Genomic DNA, 18,203 nt, shown 5'->3' with positions numbered 1-18,203 from the left:
CCAAATAAGCTTGTTAAATATCGTTGGAGCTAGGCCCTAAATTAGTTGAAGTCCTATGGTCATGTTCCATTTGGTTTCCTCGCAAATCTTGCGAGTTTTAGTCCAAGTTTAATGAAAAAAAATAATGAATATAAATGTAAATTAAGTCATACAAAGAAATTAATAGAAGTCCTTTATATGTATGTGTAGTGTTTTTTTTTATTCGTTTATGTTGGTTTTAATGCATAATAAAGATGTTTTGTTTTATTTGTTATCATATAATCACTAGGTAGCCCAATGGCATCCTAAAGACAATGGGTGTCTTAGGCAGAGGCCTAATTATGTTAGGTGCACAGGCCCTATTGCTTGGTGCCTAACACCTAATGGTGGCCTAATCTTGTTAGGTAGCAAGAAGCCCTATTATTTGGAGCCGAATAGATGCCTAATAGGAGCCTATTAACTATGTTAGGCTGTTATCTAGTATAACTAGAACTGTCCTAATGGGACTAATACCCCCGCAAGGCTAATTTCAAATGGGACAAATAATTGAATTGAATAATAAAGGTTTGGAACACATACAAAAAAAAAAATTCTAGAATTGTTAAAAAAAAAAAATTAGTTAACAAAGAAAAATTAAAATCAAAGTTGTCAGAATTTCACTGTAAGTACATATCTATAACAGTAATACATTCACAAATGTATGTATCTGATGATATATTTTTTTAAAGTGAATTGATTTAAAGAAAAACCAACAAAATGACAATAGCCCCTCCCTTTGCAGTAAATGGAAATACTGGTAGCCAAGCAATGCTCTTCTGTTGATAAAACTTTCAATATCTTTCTAATAAGAGTCTTGACAGATGCAATTAGTTGTTTCAAATTTTCCTCACTTTCTCCTATGGCACAATGGAACTCCATATCAGAAAATTGATCCCATAGGACTATGATTTTCTTTGATGAGCTTGTTAAATTAAATATTACCATAATTACCATACTATGTAAAAATATGTAAAATAGAAAATTTAATATTACAAACAATTTTAAAATTGCCAAAACACTACAATCATATCAGTAATTTTGAATTTCATTTAAATTAATACCCAATAGGGTCACTTCATCAATTTACTTGACAAATAAATTTAAACAACCTCTAAAAATAGTTTAACTTCTTTATTAATAATGATATTATTTATTTCCTTATAATGATAGAACTTTTGGTTTACATGAAACAGTTTAAAAATAGCCCAAAAACCATCACCCAGTTTACAGATTATCAATTTCCCCTAAACACATGCTCCATCTGAACCATGGCTCAGATAATGGCTCCCTTGGGACACACTTGTCTTTGATGTTCTTATTAGCTCCTAAGAATTTATCATTGACAAACAAAAACCTTGCATTGTCAGTTAATAGAATACTTATAAAAAATAATTTTTTTTATTAATTAAGACAAAAAGACAAAAAACCTCCATCTGGATGTATTTATATAAATATATTTTAGAGTGTTTTAATACTATTGATTAATCAATAAAATCTGTAAGGATTACCTCCCTTACTTTTCAACATTAGTGTACAATATATAGAATAAGGAAAATGAAAACTGTCATAAAATCATTAAATCTTGTCTGATAAAAAAAAAATTGCAGGTGCACATCTTCAGATGGTTTTCAACATATGTACAAATTTTCAAACTGTTCCATGCAGTAATAAAAAATTCTATAGGGGGGACAAAGTTGCCTCTACAGAGACGGACAGACGGTAAGACAGACAGACAGACAGACGGACAGGGTGAAACCAATATACCCCCCTAAACTTCGTTTGCGGGGGTATAAATATAGGTTAAGAAAATGTGTAGAAGCACTTCTCCATTATTCCTGCCTTACTTGCTGTAATATTGGTGTACAATACAATTTGTTAGGCATAGATAAATTAATTGTGTGTTTCTGCTTCCCCGACCGACCCTAAAAATATGCCCCGACCCTAAACATTTTATCGTCGATATATTAATCCGGATATCAACGATTCCGGTTTTACTTTTAGAAATTCCAATCTTAGTCACTTCCGTGTTTGAGAAAACACATATTCTACACCAATTTAAAGATTTATTTTGACAGCGATTTCTTGTGGAAAATGGCATCGTGCTTGCCAAGCACATCGTTGTTCCTCTGTGCAATGACTGCTATACTCTGGGAAAATTGCCAGTTGTAAGCCGCCCTTTTGGCAGAAAAAAATAAACTCATCTTTTCCAACTTGTTTATTGTTGTTGAAGTGAAAAATAATAATAAAATGTTTAAATAAAATAAAATGTTTTCCCTACCTACCTACCCTATTTTTTTCAAGCTGGAATAGGAAACACACTATTAATTTATTTTGGCCTTATACAAAAGTACAGTGTTATTCTTCATTGATCTATAAAGATCACAAATCCGACGCATGTGTTGCGGGTAGCATAGGACCCAAGTAATTTTTGTGACGTCTGAGGTTGAAGTGGAGTTATACATATTTGTTAACATCATCACCCCCCAGTTGTGTTACATATGTTATTATTCAAATTAAGTGTAACAAGTTAACCAAGCGCCTAATGTGGCACACGTTTTAGGGTAACGACTCATAGGTCCCCGAGATTACATTAAAAGTTAAACATTTCAATTTTTTATACTTACACTTATTACAGCACCTTCCTCAGTCAAAACCAAATATCCAAGAGAGTCTTGAATCTTATCAACCCCTTGAACATTTGCCATTATGATCTAAAATAAAAAGAAAATGATGTTTTTATTGTTAAGTATTTTTGAAAGTATATAAATTTTCTAATGCACTTGGTACTTGCACAATTGGACAGTTTGAGAGCATTACATAGGCAGATACTGAGATAGGCTCTAATAACAACTAAAGTTGTACAATCCTATTCTCTTTTGAGAAGTGGACAGGCATAGCCTACATCCACTTCTGGAGGGTACTACTAAACAGAGAACTCTAGAGAACTCTAGAGAACTTTAGAGAACTCTAGAGAACTCTGGGGATTTTTTTCATATTTAAAGTATTTAGAACCTATTTTTGCATTTTATATGATAAAAAAGTTGTATTTTTAGTCGAAATATATATTAAAAATATTTGGATTTAAGTAAATATTAATTATTTCACGCAAAACATCAAGTTGGGGGAGACTAAATTATTCAAAGGAACTCGATCCCGAGCAGTTTACAAGTCCATTAAAATTACTCTTTTTAAAATTCTTTCAACATTTAATATAATTCTTATTATGGATTTTATTTAAGGTTAATTATATTTTATAATTTGTAGCGTTAGTGTCTTTATTCTCCGTTTGTGATTTGTTATGATTTTAATTAAGATACTGACTTTTTGCTTGTCGTCAACTTCAAATCTTGATACTTTTACGGCTGAGTGTAATAAAACAACTCTTCTCCATGAATATGCATTTATAAATGGACAATCGAAAGAATATCCGAGATCCACTATGACACTAGAAATTGTAAATATTAATTAAGTGATATAAAGGCTTTAAAAATAGTGCATAGATTGCCTTTTCCTTACAGAAGAAATTAAAGGGGCATGTTCACGATTGTGGTCAAATTCTATATTTCTGTTTTAATTATTTACAATATGCTTTAGGAATACATTTTTAATGATCAAATGAAATTTAAGAGTCATTCGTTAACAGTAAAAAGCAAGATACATTTTTTCTTTACAATGATAATAACGTACGTAAGTTGTTATATTTATAACAATAGAATATGATCATTGAAATGTGATAGCTTAATATATATTATGTTGTGTTTTTATGTGCATTATTATACCAATGGCTTGAGGTAACCTGTATATAGAAACAATGTCTAAATGACATTAGATCGGGATCGGAGTTTGACGATCACGCCGAATAGATTTCCTTCGGCAATTTGTCTTTAATTAGTTTAAAATCAACTTTAATGAGATAATGTATGTAGAATAACATGTTACTGAACAGTTACATGCATAATAAAGCATTTATTAGCCCTTTCAAATGAAAAAATCCCAGAGTTCTCTAGGGTTCTCTAGAGTTCCTTAGAGTTCTCTGTTTAGTAGGACCGACTTCTGGATGTAGGCTATGCCTGTCCACTTCTCAAAAGAGAATCTAGAATAGTACAATCCAAGTGAATGATTTGCTTAAACCAACAATAGGGCACATAATGAATCATAATCATAAACAAAATGAAATAAAATGCATACCATAAACTCAAAATCAGAATGGACAAAATCTCCCCAAAAAAATAATCTTACTCACCACCACTTAGCAGACAACCGGAAGTACTGGTTTTCATCATGTGACCTCAATTCTCGTTAGTAAAAAAACTAGAACAAGATTAAATAAAAGCTTTCTGTTATGTTTATGATTTTCATGGAACCAAACTTTGGTGTGTGTTTTATCACTCATTTTGATGCCGAGGAAAAATAAGGCACAAAACGCCTGCCACCCGCAAAAGCATTTTTTCATATAGGAAGTCACGTGAACAGATACGAGATGTTGAAAATGGTGGGCCCTTTGACACCTCCTTCGCAAATCGATAGATAAATCTAGTTGTCTTTAAAGTATGAGGAACTTTGACACATATAATAAATTATGGTTTATTGAAAGCAATGGATTTTGTCAATACATCAAACGTTTTTGAGCTTCCAAGTTATCAGGTTAGTTTTTTTATTTATGAGATGCTGAATATTGATTTCAGCTTGTACAGAATATTAACACATCTGTACCTCTGTACTTATGCATTTATATAATGTAAACATTATGCCAGTCATATGTTGCAATTTTACAGGTAACATATATTTTCGTATTATTTTATTTCTTAGTTAAACAACCCTACAAGAATTATATATATTTATCGTCAAGTACACGCAAGGGGAGTTTATAAAAAAAAAATAATACCGTATATACTCGCCTATAAGTATAAGATTTTTGGGAGTAGAAATTTGGGTGAAAAGTGGGGGTCCGACTTATAGGTGAGACATAGTAAAAAAATTTCACAAGAGAGAAGTAAGTTATATTTCTTTTTATGATCATAAAAAGAAAAGTCAAGCAGTCAGTTTTTCACACCTAAGGTGATAATAGATATAGGGGTCATGTCACCTAAAACAACACAAGCCAACACCACAGTTTAAGGGGCTAATTACCAACCTAATCAGTCAGTAAGGAAATAAATCACTATCATCAAATTTTCAAAAGGACTCTATTTAAATACTTGGTAGTTTTGAAGCTATTACCAACTTGTAATTAGTGTTTTAAAAAATAATAACATTTAAAATCAAAAGTTATTAACATCATAGACCCATGATAGAAATAGTCTATAAGCAATTATGGGGTGAAATAAGGACAATTTTTTTTTAGAACTCAAAACATGTATGATAAAATGTGGTATTCTACTGAGAGTATCTGTACATCAATTGTCCTGAAAATGTGACCCGACTTATAAGGGAGTCAACAGCAAAATCTTCAAATTAAAGCTGGAAAAAGGCAACCGACTTATAGGCGAACCGTACTTATAGGCGAGTATATACGGTAATAAAAGTAGGACCCTCTTTTGGGGGTAAAATCGGGTAAAGTGAATTTTTGGCGTTCCTATCCTACTATTTTTATGCATGCACATACAATGTATTTAATATATATATTTACAATAACTTCCAGCGCTCATGGATACATACATCTATAATTGGTTACTATACTTATAGTTTGTCCCAAGTTATTGCTTCCATCGCTTTTTGATGATTTTTAATAAAATTATAATACTTGTGAAAGAAATACAGTTGAAATCGTTAAAAGGGAATATATCCAAGATATCTTCATTGAACAATTATCCCTTTCCACTCAGAAAAATTCACAGAAACGAAAACAGATTCCTTACGGAGATTTATAATGGGGAATGTTTACATCTTCTCTCCATTCAGAATACACTCGGAATACATTGCGCAATTTTTTAACGTTATCATCCGGGCTTATTTATGGCTGTTGCAATGCAAAATCTCCGTAGACTTTCAATTTCGGGATGTGTATTGAAACCTGATGCGGTAGAGGGGGCGTTTCAAAACAGATAATCTGGACATTTTTCATATTGGTGGATGAACTTAGTTTGAGCACAAAGGTATTTACTTTTATTGAAATATCAAGCAAAAAGTGGTGGAAGCAAAAACTCGGTACAGAGTATAAGTAGATTGAAAAAGTTAAACCCAGGATATCTATATATAGAACTCTAAGTGGGATCACAGGACAGTATCCCAATTTGGACCCTGGGCAAGTTGACTCCCCAGAAATTTTTTAAAAGTGATATACACAAAATTTAATTTTCATACCACCCCTTACCCTCACATACATGAGAAAAAAATGAAAAGTATGCTTCTTTGGTTTGTTTACATCATTACTCCTCATAACATTTCAAAACAATGTAACCTGTTGCCACTTTAATTTAACAATTACAGCTATACTCTAGCATTAGGAACCTGCGTCAATCACTGAATTCATTAAGAATCTGGCAAATGTAGCATCACCTTATTTTAATGTCTTCAAAAGATGGTTTTCCATTTATAATTCTAAATAAAACTTACATTGTTTGAAAGAGAATGCATTAAATTTTCATGCTGAGTATTTTCTCACTTTCAAAAGGTCGTGCTACACCAGCTTTGCTTACACCTCTGTCAAATACATGTAGTCTGTAACATGATCAAAACAAGTATTGAAAGCACATGGTATTGTTGATTCATTTCTTCTGTACAATCAGCTTGAAGGGAAGATGTTAACTGGCAACGACTTTGCAAGTTTAAATTTTAAAAGCATGAGGAGAAATTAAAACTACTACTATAGTCTTTTGTAATCTTATTAAACCATGTCAAATTAGATGGATTTTTTTTTTCAAAGTAATTGTAACATATTTACATAAGTTACCATAAATTACATGTACACTCTGATATGGGTTTTCATATGAGGAATCTTAAATTTTTGCAAGGAAATAAATATCTGCATCTGATTTTCTCAGATATGATGTTATCTTATATTGACTCAAGATTTTTACTTCAGCTACTGTTTCAAATCAAAGTGGCATACATTTTCTTACTAAACGTGACGTCTTAATTTAACATTACGTCGGTTTCATTCAGCAAAACATGGTTACTCCAATGTATGTTGTATAAAAGCTGTTGGTTAGAAGTAACGGTGCTCTTTATCTATCTCTGAGCACTGTTGATTAATGTCAGATGATTGAAATAAAATGGAAAAGTAACAAAATAATACAGTTAAAAAGGGCAGATTTTTTAATTAATGTGGAGCATTTAATGCTGTTTTATATTTTTATTCATAAATTGATAAGAATATGTTCGAAAATGAAATGGTTTTTTTGTTAAAGTGCTTGGAACCTTTTTTCATGCATAAAGTTGTTGACTTCTTGTAGTAAATAAGTTCTGCGGCTCATGATTATGATGTTTATACAAAAGATTGAACTCCAACAGAAAACGTTGTATAACATGTGATTAAAACAATCTCTCATGATTTGCAATGATAAATGACTTTTATCCAATTTATGTGTTTTCTAACTAAAAAACACACAACATTTACAAGTTAAAATCATATACATGTACCATCTCAAATCATCAGAGATCCTGTATATGTATATCAGGTAGTCCCCTACCAGAACCACAAACTCACAGAATCAACTAATGGTACCGAATGAGGGTACTTTATCAATGATTATGATACATAACTCTTACATATTAATAATTAATATAATTAACAAAAATTCCTACATTCATAACTGATACTTGTAACAAAAATTCCTACATTCATTACTGATACTTGTAACAAACTTCTTGATTTATATTGCATTTGGGTTTAACCAAAAATCAGAAAAAAAAATCCAACAGCTGTATGTTGAGGAGACTTGCATAACAAGATATTTCCCCTTCTAATTGACACTCGGTACAAAGTTTACATACAGGAAAACTGAGTTGGTTCTGATGATTGAGCCAGTTAAATGATTATCATTCTATTATACATGTATCTAAACTGTTGAGTGTCCATTGTCAATTTTTGTGGTTATACGCACTCCAAAACTGCATATACTGGAAAGTGCAGGGTTATTGAGAATCATATATAAAATCATCAGCTCTTCTTTATTTTCTTTTTAGATGTTCTAGCATTCTGTCACTACATTGTATAAATATTAAGTGGTACATGTGTATTAGAAATAACATTGAGAGTAAATGATTATATAATATGAAATGCATTAAACAGAGATATGTTTATTTCCTATTCATACAATATATACTGGTTCAATAAATATTACTATAGCGGACCAAAATTAGCTAATCATCCATTTTCATAAACAACCATCCTTTTCTTATCATAGAGGCGATTGCGCCACTTGAAGCTAGTCGCTGTACGAAATTTGAAATGCCAATTTCAATCGGGAAAAGAACTGAGCGATCTAGAGACATTTTTCTGTCTCCACAAGGACAGAGATAGCAAAGGTATTCAACGTACTAACACATGTGACTATTATAAAAATCAGTCCTTTTTTTCTACTGTGTGATGATAAAGTACTAGTATTTGACAATGTCATATGCTAACTGTTGATGTCATTGTATCACGTGCATGGAGACGTTTAGCATTGACTTGTGTAGGACTTGCTGACTTGTGTCACATCATACTAATATTCAATTCAGTTCAATGGTTTATTGACATCACCATGTTGGCATACAGTCAAAATGAAATCAAATGACAGACAAAAGAAAATTATAACATAAAGGCTACAGCATGCAAGACAGTTTCATACAATACTTCATAGTCCCTGGAACTGTTTTCTCTGCATAAAACATTTATCCAAGTAGATACATAGACATTTTGTAGCATTATAATCACATGGATTAACAATTTCTTTTATGGGATCAATACCACAGTACAATTTATCATTGAAAATATAAATAAAATATAGATGATATCAGTTATCCAGCACATGAAAACAAGTACTCTCAAAGTTTCCATTTACAATACATGTACTGTAATATACACTGAGTCAACATTTAGCAGATATCCACATATTCATTGATTTTTGTAAGGAGTTTCTAAATTAAACCTACATGTAATAAATGAGCTTCTTTTTACTTTCTAGACAAATATGATTGTTATATCTTGTAAACATAAATTTATTAGGAAAATGGTTTTGATTATAAACCTAAACCATGTTCTTATTACATGTACATGTATAAAGGTAGGGTCAATAAGAACTGATAGCTATACCTTATTTATTGGTATTTTCATTACCCAGTTTGGAACGCAAAGTTTTTATTTTATTAAATCAAGTACGGTAAAAGTATCTGGTGACTTACGGTAATTTTCTGAGATTTTGTTGATAGCACTCGCCAACAAATTAATTTTCTCAAAAATTCCGAGACCTGGTCTTTATTTGATGTCAGTAAATCTATATATATCCACTCAAACCTTTAAAAACAATTGACTGTCCATGAAACTTTGTTCCTACAAATATAATTTTTTTGCAGATTCCACAGTATTGTATATATTCCAATTAAATCAACTGTATTTGACAAATATAATTTGGTTAAAATCTTATTTTATAGAAATGCAGTAAAATTAATCATGTCCACAATGTATCGTACAACTATACTATCATAATTCAATATTTTGTGTTGTTCATGTCTGAATAAATATTGACTAGGTCTTTGATTTGTATTCAGAGTTCTACCAAAGTGAAAGAATTACAGCATCTCTGGTGAGTACATGAAGCTAACTCAATTTGCCTTCATGATTCTGTTATGGCCTGCAGATATAGTTCACTTAGAACACTCGGATGACATAATGATATACACTTTCATATGTTGTCATGTGTTAATCATAAACTTTGGAGTATTTTCAGCCTCTTCTCATAAAATCCTTAGCCAGTCTTGACCGTATTTGGTGTGAAGCATGTGTAAGGCAGGGAAAACAAAAACATGTTTATCCCCCACCCTTAGGGGCAATAAGTTTTTGGTTAAAATTGTTAAACTAAAAATCTCTTTTTACCTGGGTATTCCTGTGCATCTGCTAGCAGACAAACTAAGGAAATTATAAGTTATAATAAGCAAGGAAGTCTCAACCAAAATTGTGAAATATGGGATCTCTCTGTGAGAATTATGTTCTTGTGTTATCATGCAGCTGGTGTAATTGGTTATATTATATACTAGTAAAAATTCAATTATTCTTTCCAAAAATAATTCTATTTCTTGACATCTAGCAGACCAAATGAGTGCATGGTTAAGATGTACATAAAACTTTAAAAGATGCTAACAAAATTGTATTGTAAAATTATTGACCCCTTGGTCAATGTTCTGGTAGGGGTCTTTTGATTATGATATTGAAATTCATTACTGTACACATGGAAATATTCACCTTATCTTATTTTTGCCCCTTTTACCCACATTGTCAGCAGGCAAATTTAAGACTAGGTGAATTCTTATGTCTCAAATTATCTCTCTTTAAACACAATTACATATGTATTTCTAGATGAATTTAAGATTGGGCGAAACCATTTGCAAGTAAAGAAAGGGGAAAATAACCTTGTAAACAGTAATTTATTTTCGTATAATTCTTCAGTTCTTAGCTCCTCTAAGTCTAGCAGACAAAATGAGTGTATGTTAAGTCTCTACCAAATTTATGATGCTAAAAGTTGTCATAACAACCCTTCTCCCACCTGAGAACCCCTTTCTTTTACTCATGTGTCAAGAATTGTATAATACCCTGAATACTGCTCAGATCTGCAATCTTTGGATGCATCCTTCTTTTCAATAATTTTTTGCAAGCCAACATCAATTACATAATGAACTGGAAAGTATTGCAATAATTAAATACAGAAACCATTCCTCAGTCTTTGTTGGGCTATTTTAATTGGTGTTGATATTTTATTGATTGCTTTAAGTAAGATCTGAGATTTTCATGCAACAAGGAAGTTTGAATTATTGCATCTCTTTCACAAGTACTAGTACATACATTACTGTAGGACACCAGTTGATAATTAAAAAATAATCGGATCAATTCAATTCAATTCTTTATTTCTTTAAGCTTTACAGCTTATCAGTATAACATATGTATAACATGAGGTGGTATACATGAGGTGGTAGTGTATTTACATGCGGATAAAGTCAGTGCATTCCAATGTTTTATTATGCTGAAAATCATCATAATACATAATATGAATAATACAGTTTGTTTTGTTTTTGTTCACAATAGAATCCTTCCTGGCAGAGCTTCGATATCAGCAGATATGAGGACAAAATTAACACCACTAGTCAATGTATCCTTTACAATTCTAAAGCTCAAAATCTTTTTGTAGATCTGCAAAATAAATATAGAATTGTTCTTTTCCTCTCTGGAAACACTCTATTTTGTTGATATTTAATTTTTTTACACAAAGCATAGGAAGATTTTTAAAAACTTGATTGATACATGTATTTTAGTTAAAACATGGACAAATTCTTTTTACACCTCATGACTTGATATGTATCAAAGATGATAAACATTAATTTTAAAATTCCTAGCCAAAACTGATTTTCACTCACAATGGAATGAATTTAGACAATTTGCACAAAGTCCATTGTGTAACGTTAACATGATTCCAATTAGTACATGTACTTAAAGAGGCATCTCTGATTTATAACATGTATTTCTCTGCCTGTACATTCTGTTTCAGAAGGAAATAGACATATCTTCTAATTTTCATGCCTAATTTATAAACTTAACAACAACAGCTCTGCTGGTACGAGTCTGGGTAAAGAACAAGACAAGTACCCGCCTCCTCCTGGACTGGATGGTGGAGCTAAACGCCCTGGAATATCTCGCAGACAAGGTAATGTTTACCCATCAATTAGACGATGCTAACCCATACACCCAAGGTAATGCTTAATGTTCCACCCCAGGTAATGCTTACCCACCCACAAGGTAATGCTATCTTATCCATCCCACTTCCCTATGTAATGCTTATCTATTCCACTCAGGTAATGCTTACCTATCTACATCAGGTAATGCATATCCATTTGCCTCAGGTAATGCTTATCCATCCACCCCAGGTAATGTTTACCCATTCATCAGGGAATATGAACTAATCCACCTAGAAAATCTAGATTTTGTAATTTATGCATTGTATCATTCAAAGACTGAAACATACTTAGTTTAATACAGACCATTTCTGAATGATGATAGATGACAACAAGCATGTTAAAACAGTGTAACTGGTAAATACATCTTTCTGTATATCTCATATGTAAAACATATTACTTATTTTATATATTAGCTCCAGCAGGATAAAGGCATTAAGTATGCTCCAAACACTCTCATCTTTGGAATGTTTGATCAATTCTTCAGAGCCCCTGAAGTGAAGCCTGTGGTAAGATCTTTTTTGCATAACATTACATACATATATGTTTAATATATTGTTTAAATTAGGCATTTCTCTTGAAGGCCCTTAATTGTTGAATAAATGATGAACATATGCTAATGCTGTCTGACTGTTAACCATTTATCAGTAATGTATTTGCAAAATACTGGTTTATCTATGAAGAAAAATGTAATTATAATTCAAGACTAACATGCATATACATGAACATGGATATCAAGTATTGTTTTTTTGCCCGCCAATGGTAAGTTTGGAATAGAGGCAATTTTCTGAATTTGATGTGTAAAATGAGATTGGGATACGTTTACAGGGATTGGGTGTTGGAGACCCAGGAGTTGAGGCAGAAGATGATAAATCCAGTAAGTCACAATCTGTAAGCACACAGTGCTTCCTCAAGGTGGAAATAGCCAGCACCAAGAAGTCTTACACAGCCAGTTCTCTGTCCAGGTAAATGTAGAACTATTTGAGACAAGCAGCACATGTAACAGTTCACGGTCAGCTTTCTAAAGCCTAGCCTTGAAGAAATTATAACTTGTACTCATTTTCTTGAAACATAGTTTGGGCTTACACTAAACAATCTGAAAATCCCTTAAATACCTAGCAAATTGACTGCGTCAAGATTTTCTCTAATTCATACCCAATTTTGTGGTACACCTTGATAACTGAGTTCAAACGTTTGTCCTTTGGAAGACGAATTATCTTCCAGATGGATTCTAATTAGAAGAAAACTGAGATTGTAGGGATAGAGAAAATTAATCAAATCTTCACTGCAGTATTAAGTGCCCCATAATATAAGGCAGTACATAGATTTGACTTAGTAGAGACCTACTGATGTGTCTCATATTTTTCAATATTTAAATGAAAACCTTGAAAGACTCCTTCCTTTAAACTGATAAAGAAATTCTATTGTATATCTTACAGAATATACACCGTCTTAAGAGCAATCAAGCAAACTCAAGCCTCGGTACATAAAGTTCGAAGGTCAATTGAGGACAAATTATTGTCTTCACAAGAGACAACAAGGAAAAGGGCAGAGCATGAGGACCTGCTCCTCAAGAGGGAACAACTGTGTGCAGAAGTGACGTGGAGGACAGCCTCCGTCAACAAGATGAAGGACCAGGCAGATCAACTCCACAGATCCAACCAAGAACAAGGTGGGGTTCTGTGACATGCGTTAGTTATCCCTCTGGAATTTGCACAAAATTCGATAATATTTTTCTATATGTACCATTCATTTGTAGGCTTCAGTAACATTCACAATATGCTTTTCAGTAAAGATATGATTTTTGTGTTTTACACATTTGAAGTGTACACAGTTGCAAATTAAATCTTTGTTATCCAATTGATCTTTACAAAATTGACATGATATGTTTTGGAATTATTGTTTGTTTATTTTTTGTTTTGTATTTTTTCATACGAAAATTTCCTATTTTCATTACCAGAAACAGCAATGAAAAAGAATAAAGAGAAATTGGAAGAGAAACAGAGAGAACAGGCAGAAAAGAAGAAGGATTATGACCAAACAAGGTATTCAAGTCTTCCACAGGAAGTATCTCTATTTGTATCCTTGAAAGTTAAAAGAAATCTAATTGAAAATTGGTAGTCGGTGATTTATTGGGAACAGAAAATGATATACATGTAGTATGGTGCACAATGAGCAGGTTAAATATGCCATAATTGCATTTTTCAATTTTGTCGATGAATAAACTAAACTCACAATTAAATGCATGTTCATTAGCAGGAGATTAATGACATAAAAGATAAAGGGTCAAGTGACTAAATGGTATATAACATGTACTAGTGATTCCAATTAATCTATTTTTGAACTTCCTGGAATATTGTAAATCTAGTTCCATTATCATTAGTAGCTTATTGTTAAATACACTCCCTGCCTTTTTACTTCATGTACAGCACTGGTAAATTGTGTAGAGTCAAATTGATGACATATGTATATATGAAATAGAATTTTTTAACAATCTGTAGCTCAAATCTGATTACCGGTAAATGAGTAACTTTATTGAGTGTATGATTTATGAACATTTCTATTTTCAATATAGAGAAAAGCTAATTAAAGAGAGTGCTCAACTTTTCATCAGAAGGAAACAGCTGATCCGTGAATTAGCCACCTACATTTATCCAATTACTGAGGTTTTTATCTATATTCATTCCACACCAGTAATTTGACTGCACTATGAAATATTTTTTCTTTAATCATACTACTTTCTGTTCGAATGTTCCAATAAATTAAGATGCTATAGCATGAAATAGATTCTTCAGTGAACAAACTTTTATTTTGAGTTACAGTCGGTATATGTATAAACTGGATTCATGTTCATTCATTACAGTAAAACCTGCTTATAAGGAACCTCTCTGGATGTATCTTTTAATCATAATGACATATTTAAAAAGACATTTAAATAAAATCATTTTCTATCTGTCCTCTTCACTATGTTCCTTATAACTAAGATTTATTGTATATGTAAGTTTAATTAAGTATTGTTAAATGTGTTTAATTTTGATTCAGAACAAATTTGCTGAAAATATGATATTAAGTGAGTTTACTATTCTTAAATAAATCTTTCACCCTTTTTATTGTAGAAAAAAGGTCTATATTACATTGCTAATGTGTACTTGCCTAATTCAGAAGATTTCCAAGGTAAGTCTCAAACATCTTACAAATTTTACATCTTAGTTTGTGATTGTATTTGAATCATATGATGTGATCAATGTTTAATGTTTCTGATTTGTTGTACATGTGTATTCTTGTATGGATGTTGTTTTGATTTGCTTGTTGTTGTATGTTGTTCTCCATTGTGAGAATGCATGCTCTGCAAAACTCTGAAGCCTACTGGCTTCGCATTTTGCGTGCCTCGCATATTGCTTATATTTTGTATTTGTATACTATACTGATGAGTATAATGGCTCAAAGTTAAAATAAATATCCTGGTAATAATATTCCTATGTAGCTTGTAACATGAGATTTGATTGGCTAATTCTGAAAACCAACTTTTATTTGCGTGCGAGAAATTTTCGCAAGATTCACGAGAGCCTCAATGTCGTGATAATTTCTCACCACGAACCAGTCCTCCAATATCTTTCTTCAGATAATCTACATTTAAATCGCGAGAATTAATCGCCGTGAACCAGTTTTTCTTCAGTAATTTGCGAAATAAAGTAGCCGCAAACAAAAGTTGGTTTACAGTAAGTCGGGTGTAAATTTCTGTACACCTGACAGTCAGGTGTACAGAAATTTACACCCAATTACTGTCAGTCAGTGACTTGAGCCGGAGATAAATAACGTGATGTCACAATGCATTAAAAGTGATGTCACAATACATTAAATGCGTAAATGGTATATCTTGAAAGTGTAATACACCCTTGATTGGGCATGAGAAAAGATTTATTTGGTTTACATAGGAAATAAATTCACTATCTAGGTCTGATAATACTCAGATTTGCTTGTCTTACATGTATTATACATGTATATGATATGTTTGTTTCAGGCAAGGATGACAACATGATAGGAGTTTCTCTGGGCTACACCTGTCATCTGTTGTTGATGATTTCTGGTATTCTGGACATTCCACTCCGGTACAGCATGACTCATCTAGTGTCCAAATCAGTCATCCGTGACGACATCCACAGCAGACTGGAGGACAAAGAAAGGGAGTAAGTAATTTGTGACAGTTCTTTTGGTCAGCTCCTTTAAACTGAATGTATAATGATGTTTTTTCTGAACATTTCATTACCCAACATAATTTTGATCAAATTTAGAGGCAACATTGATTACTTTAGGCAATACATGACAGTTTTGACTGTATTGATGATTTCTTAGAAAATTTATCGGAATTAACTCATGGTCAGTAGCTCATGCCATGCCGGACTAGCCATGGAATTTTGATAATGATAATTTTCTAAATTTGAATGTTATTGACATTTAGAAACATTTTTTTTAATGTTTTAAGTATTGAATGTTGTCAGTTATGAAAATTTTTTCTCTGTAGTTAAATGCCATGTTCAATGCATATTTACCAGTACCTATTTTAATAAATGCATCTTTTTTATATAAATTTTCAGCTTCCCTTTATATTCCAAGGGCAAGGAACAAAATTTATTCCGATATGGAGTGTTCACCCTGAACAAAAATATCAGTCAGGTATCAGTAGACTCACAATCATAGATGGATTCAAAAGCTGAAATTTTGGTGCCAAGCATCAGAAAGATATGTGAAAAATATTCATAAAATTTCAGATGCGGTTTTATTTGGGGATGGGAACGGTGGACCTGAGAACCACTCTGATGAATATAAAGACGTTGCTGGAGAATAGACTAGGCTTGAAACCGTAAGTACCTACTCAGTCCACAGTTTACAGTATGCAACAGGTGGTGAAAAATCAAGTCTCAGTTGGGACTCGAACCCCATGGCCCACCATGCCAGTGCTCTAACCACTTAGCTGAGACTGAATATATTGACGGACAGTCATGCATCTGTGAGAAGTAAAGCAAGACTCGGGGACTCCCAGTGGTTACATTTCAGATGGTTGGCAACCAGACCTAATAAGACATGCACAACCAAATGATCCAGATATAGTTTTGCTTCTAGCAACTTTAGATATAACAAGAATATATTTTTCAATTGCCTGTTACACAATTTATTTCTTATTTTTATTAAATTACGTTGAATAACCTGAAGTATTTTGAAGTTTCAAGGTATCCAGGTCTTAAGGAGAAGTCACCCTATGAATCATGTTTTAAACAACTCATTTTTTCTAAAAACATTTTTAATATGCTTCATGATGTACATATGTACATGTGTAGCTAAGTTCTCACACTTTTGGTCAGAGCTTTTGTGGGGTTATCTTTGGATGTGGTCAGGTGGTCCGTTACAAGTTATAGAAATATCTTGCATGTAATCAATAATTCTCTTTTGTTATAATACATAAAGCTAACACCGGCAGTTCATATTATGTTGGAGACTATCATTTTATTTTTCTAAGATTTATTGATGGTTATTTCCCTTTGATTACAGAGAGAGTCAGACTGCACAACTTCGTCCAGCGAGTGAACCGGGTGACAGACAATACAGTGACTTTGACAGAACAGACACGCGAAGTTCCCTGGCGTCCTATGGTAGGATGGCAGTGGACTTCCGGAGGGAACTTTCTGTGCCGCCCACGGAAGAATCTTCTAGACAATCCTCGCCAAATCTTCACGAGGTGGAGGAAAAGGAGATTTTCCATCCAAGCAGTGATGACAATTTCTTCAAAATTTCAAACCCTGTGTCGGAGAGATTGGCAGATTTTGAGAGTGAAATCAATGGATGTGCACAGGACACAGTGAATTTTCATAAGCCTTCGGACAATCGCCGGCAGACTTGTTGGAACGGTGTAGGAAGCAATGACTTTAATGCTGGTGATCAGCCTGAGGAGGACCATATATATGAAACTGTTAATGTCAGAAAGACAGCCAGTGAAAGTTTAGATAAATCACCGAGTCCATCAAATATTCTATCATCCTGATGAGTGCTGAATGTTAGATGTGTGAAAATTATATACCTACTGTATACTCGATGATGAACTTACTCCTTTGGCCTCAACCCGCAAGTCTTTGCTTACTCAAAAAAGACACGTGATTTTAAATCTGAAAACTGACAGGAATGATTTCAAAACATGTCCAAATTGCTTTTCAGTGGAAAAACAATTGGGTGAATTCATCCTTGTATACAGTAATTGTTTATTTGAAGAATCAAATTGTGCAATATAGTTATTAAATATTGAAATAATTAAAGAATATTTCAAAGTA

The 18,203-nt window shown here is 32.5% G+C and overlaps 2 protein-coding genes across 2 annotated transcripts in view; one reads left to right on the top strand and one right to left on the bottom strand.

The window, feature by feature from the left end:
• The window catches only part of LOC128180464 (ragulator complex protein LAMTOR4 homolog), an 8,033-nt gene extending 3,751 nt beyond the window's left edge, over positions 1–4,282 (bottom strand). Inside the window, exons 1-2 of the mRNA XM_052848588.1 lie at positions 4,207–4,282; positions 2,643–2,729 (exon numbers count right to left, since the gene is read on the bottom strand). Of these exons, the coding sequence (XP_052704548.1) occupies positions 2,643–2,729; positions 4,207–4,209 (90 nt within the window). The 5' untranslated portion in view covers positions 4,210–4,282. The remainder of the gene's footprint in view (positions 1–2,642; positions 2,730–4,206) is intronic.
• LOC128180438 (UV radiation resistance-associated protein-like) lies at positions 4,282–18,203 on the top strand. The gene is made up of 15 exons (XM_052848556.1): positions 4,282–4,662; positions 8,367–8,487; positions 9,712–9,746; positions 11,240–11,303; positions 11,758–11,855; positions 12,300–12,392; positions 12,712–12,848; positions 13,323–13,555; positions 13,844–13,928; positions 14,459–14,549; positions 15,000–15,057; positions 15,905–16,070; positions 16,479–16,557; positions 16,653–16,744; positions 17,431–18,203. The coding sequence occupies exons 1-15, from the start codon at positions 4,615–4,617 to the stop codon at positions 17,918–17,920; spliced, it is 1,890 nt and encodes a 629-aa protein (XP_052704516.1). The 5' UTR covers positions 4,282–4,614; the 3' UTR covers positions 17,921–18,203.

The sequence above is a fragment of the Crassostrea angulata genome, chromosome 4, assembly GCF_025612915.1.
Source record: "Crassostrea angulata isolate pt1a10 chromosome 4, ASM2561291v2, whole genome shotgun sequence".
Classification (NCBI taxonomy): Eukaryota; Metazoa; Mollusca; class Bivalvia; order Ostreida; family Ostreidae; genus Magallana; species Magallana angulata.
Note: the sequence above shows the minus strand (reverse complement) of the source record. Positions and strands in the feature narration are given on the sequence as shown.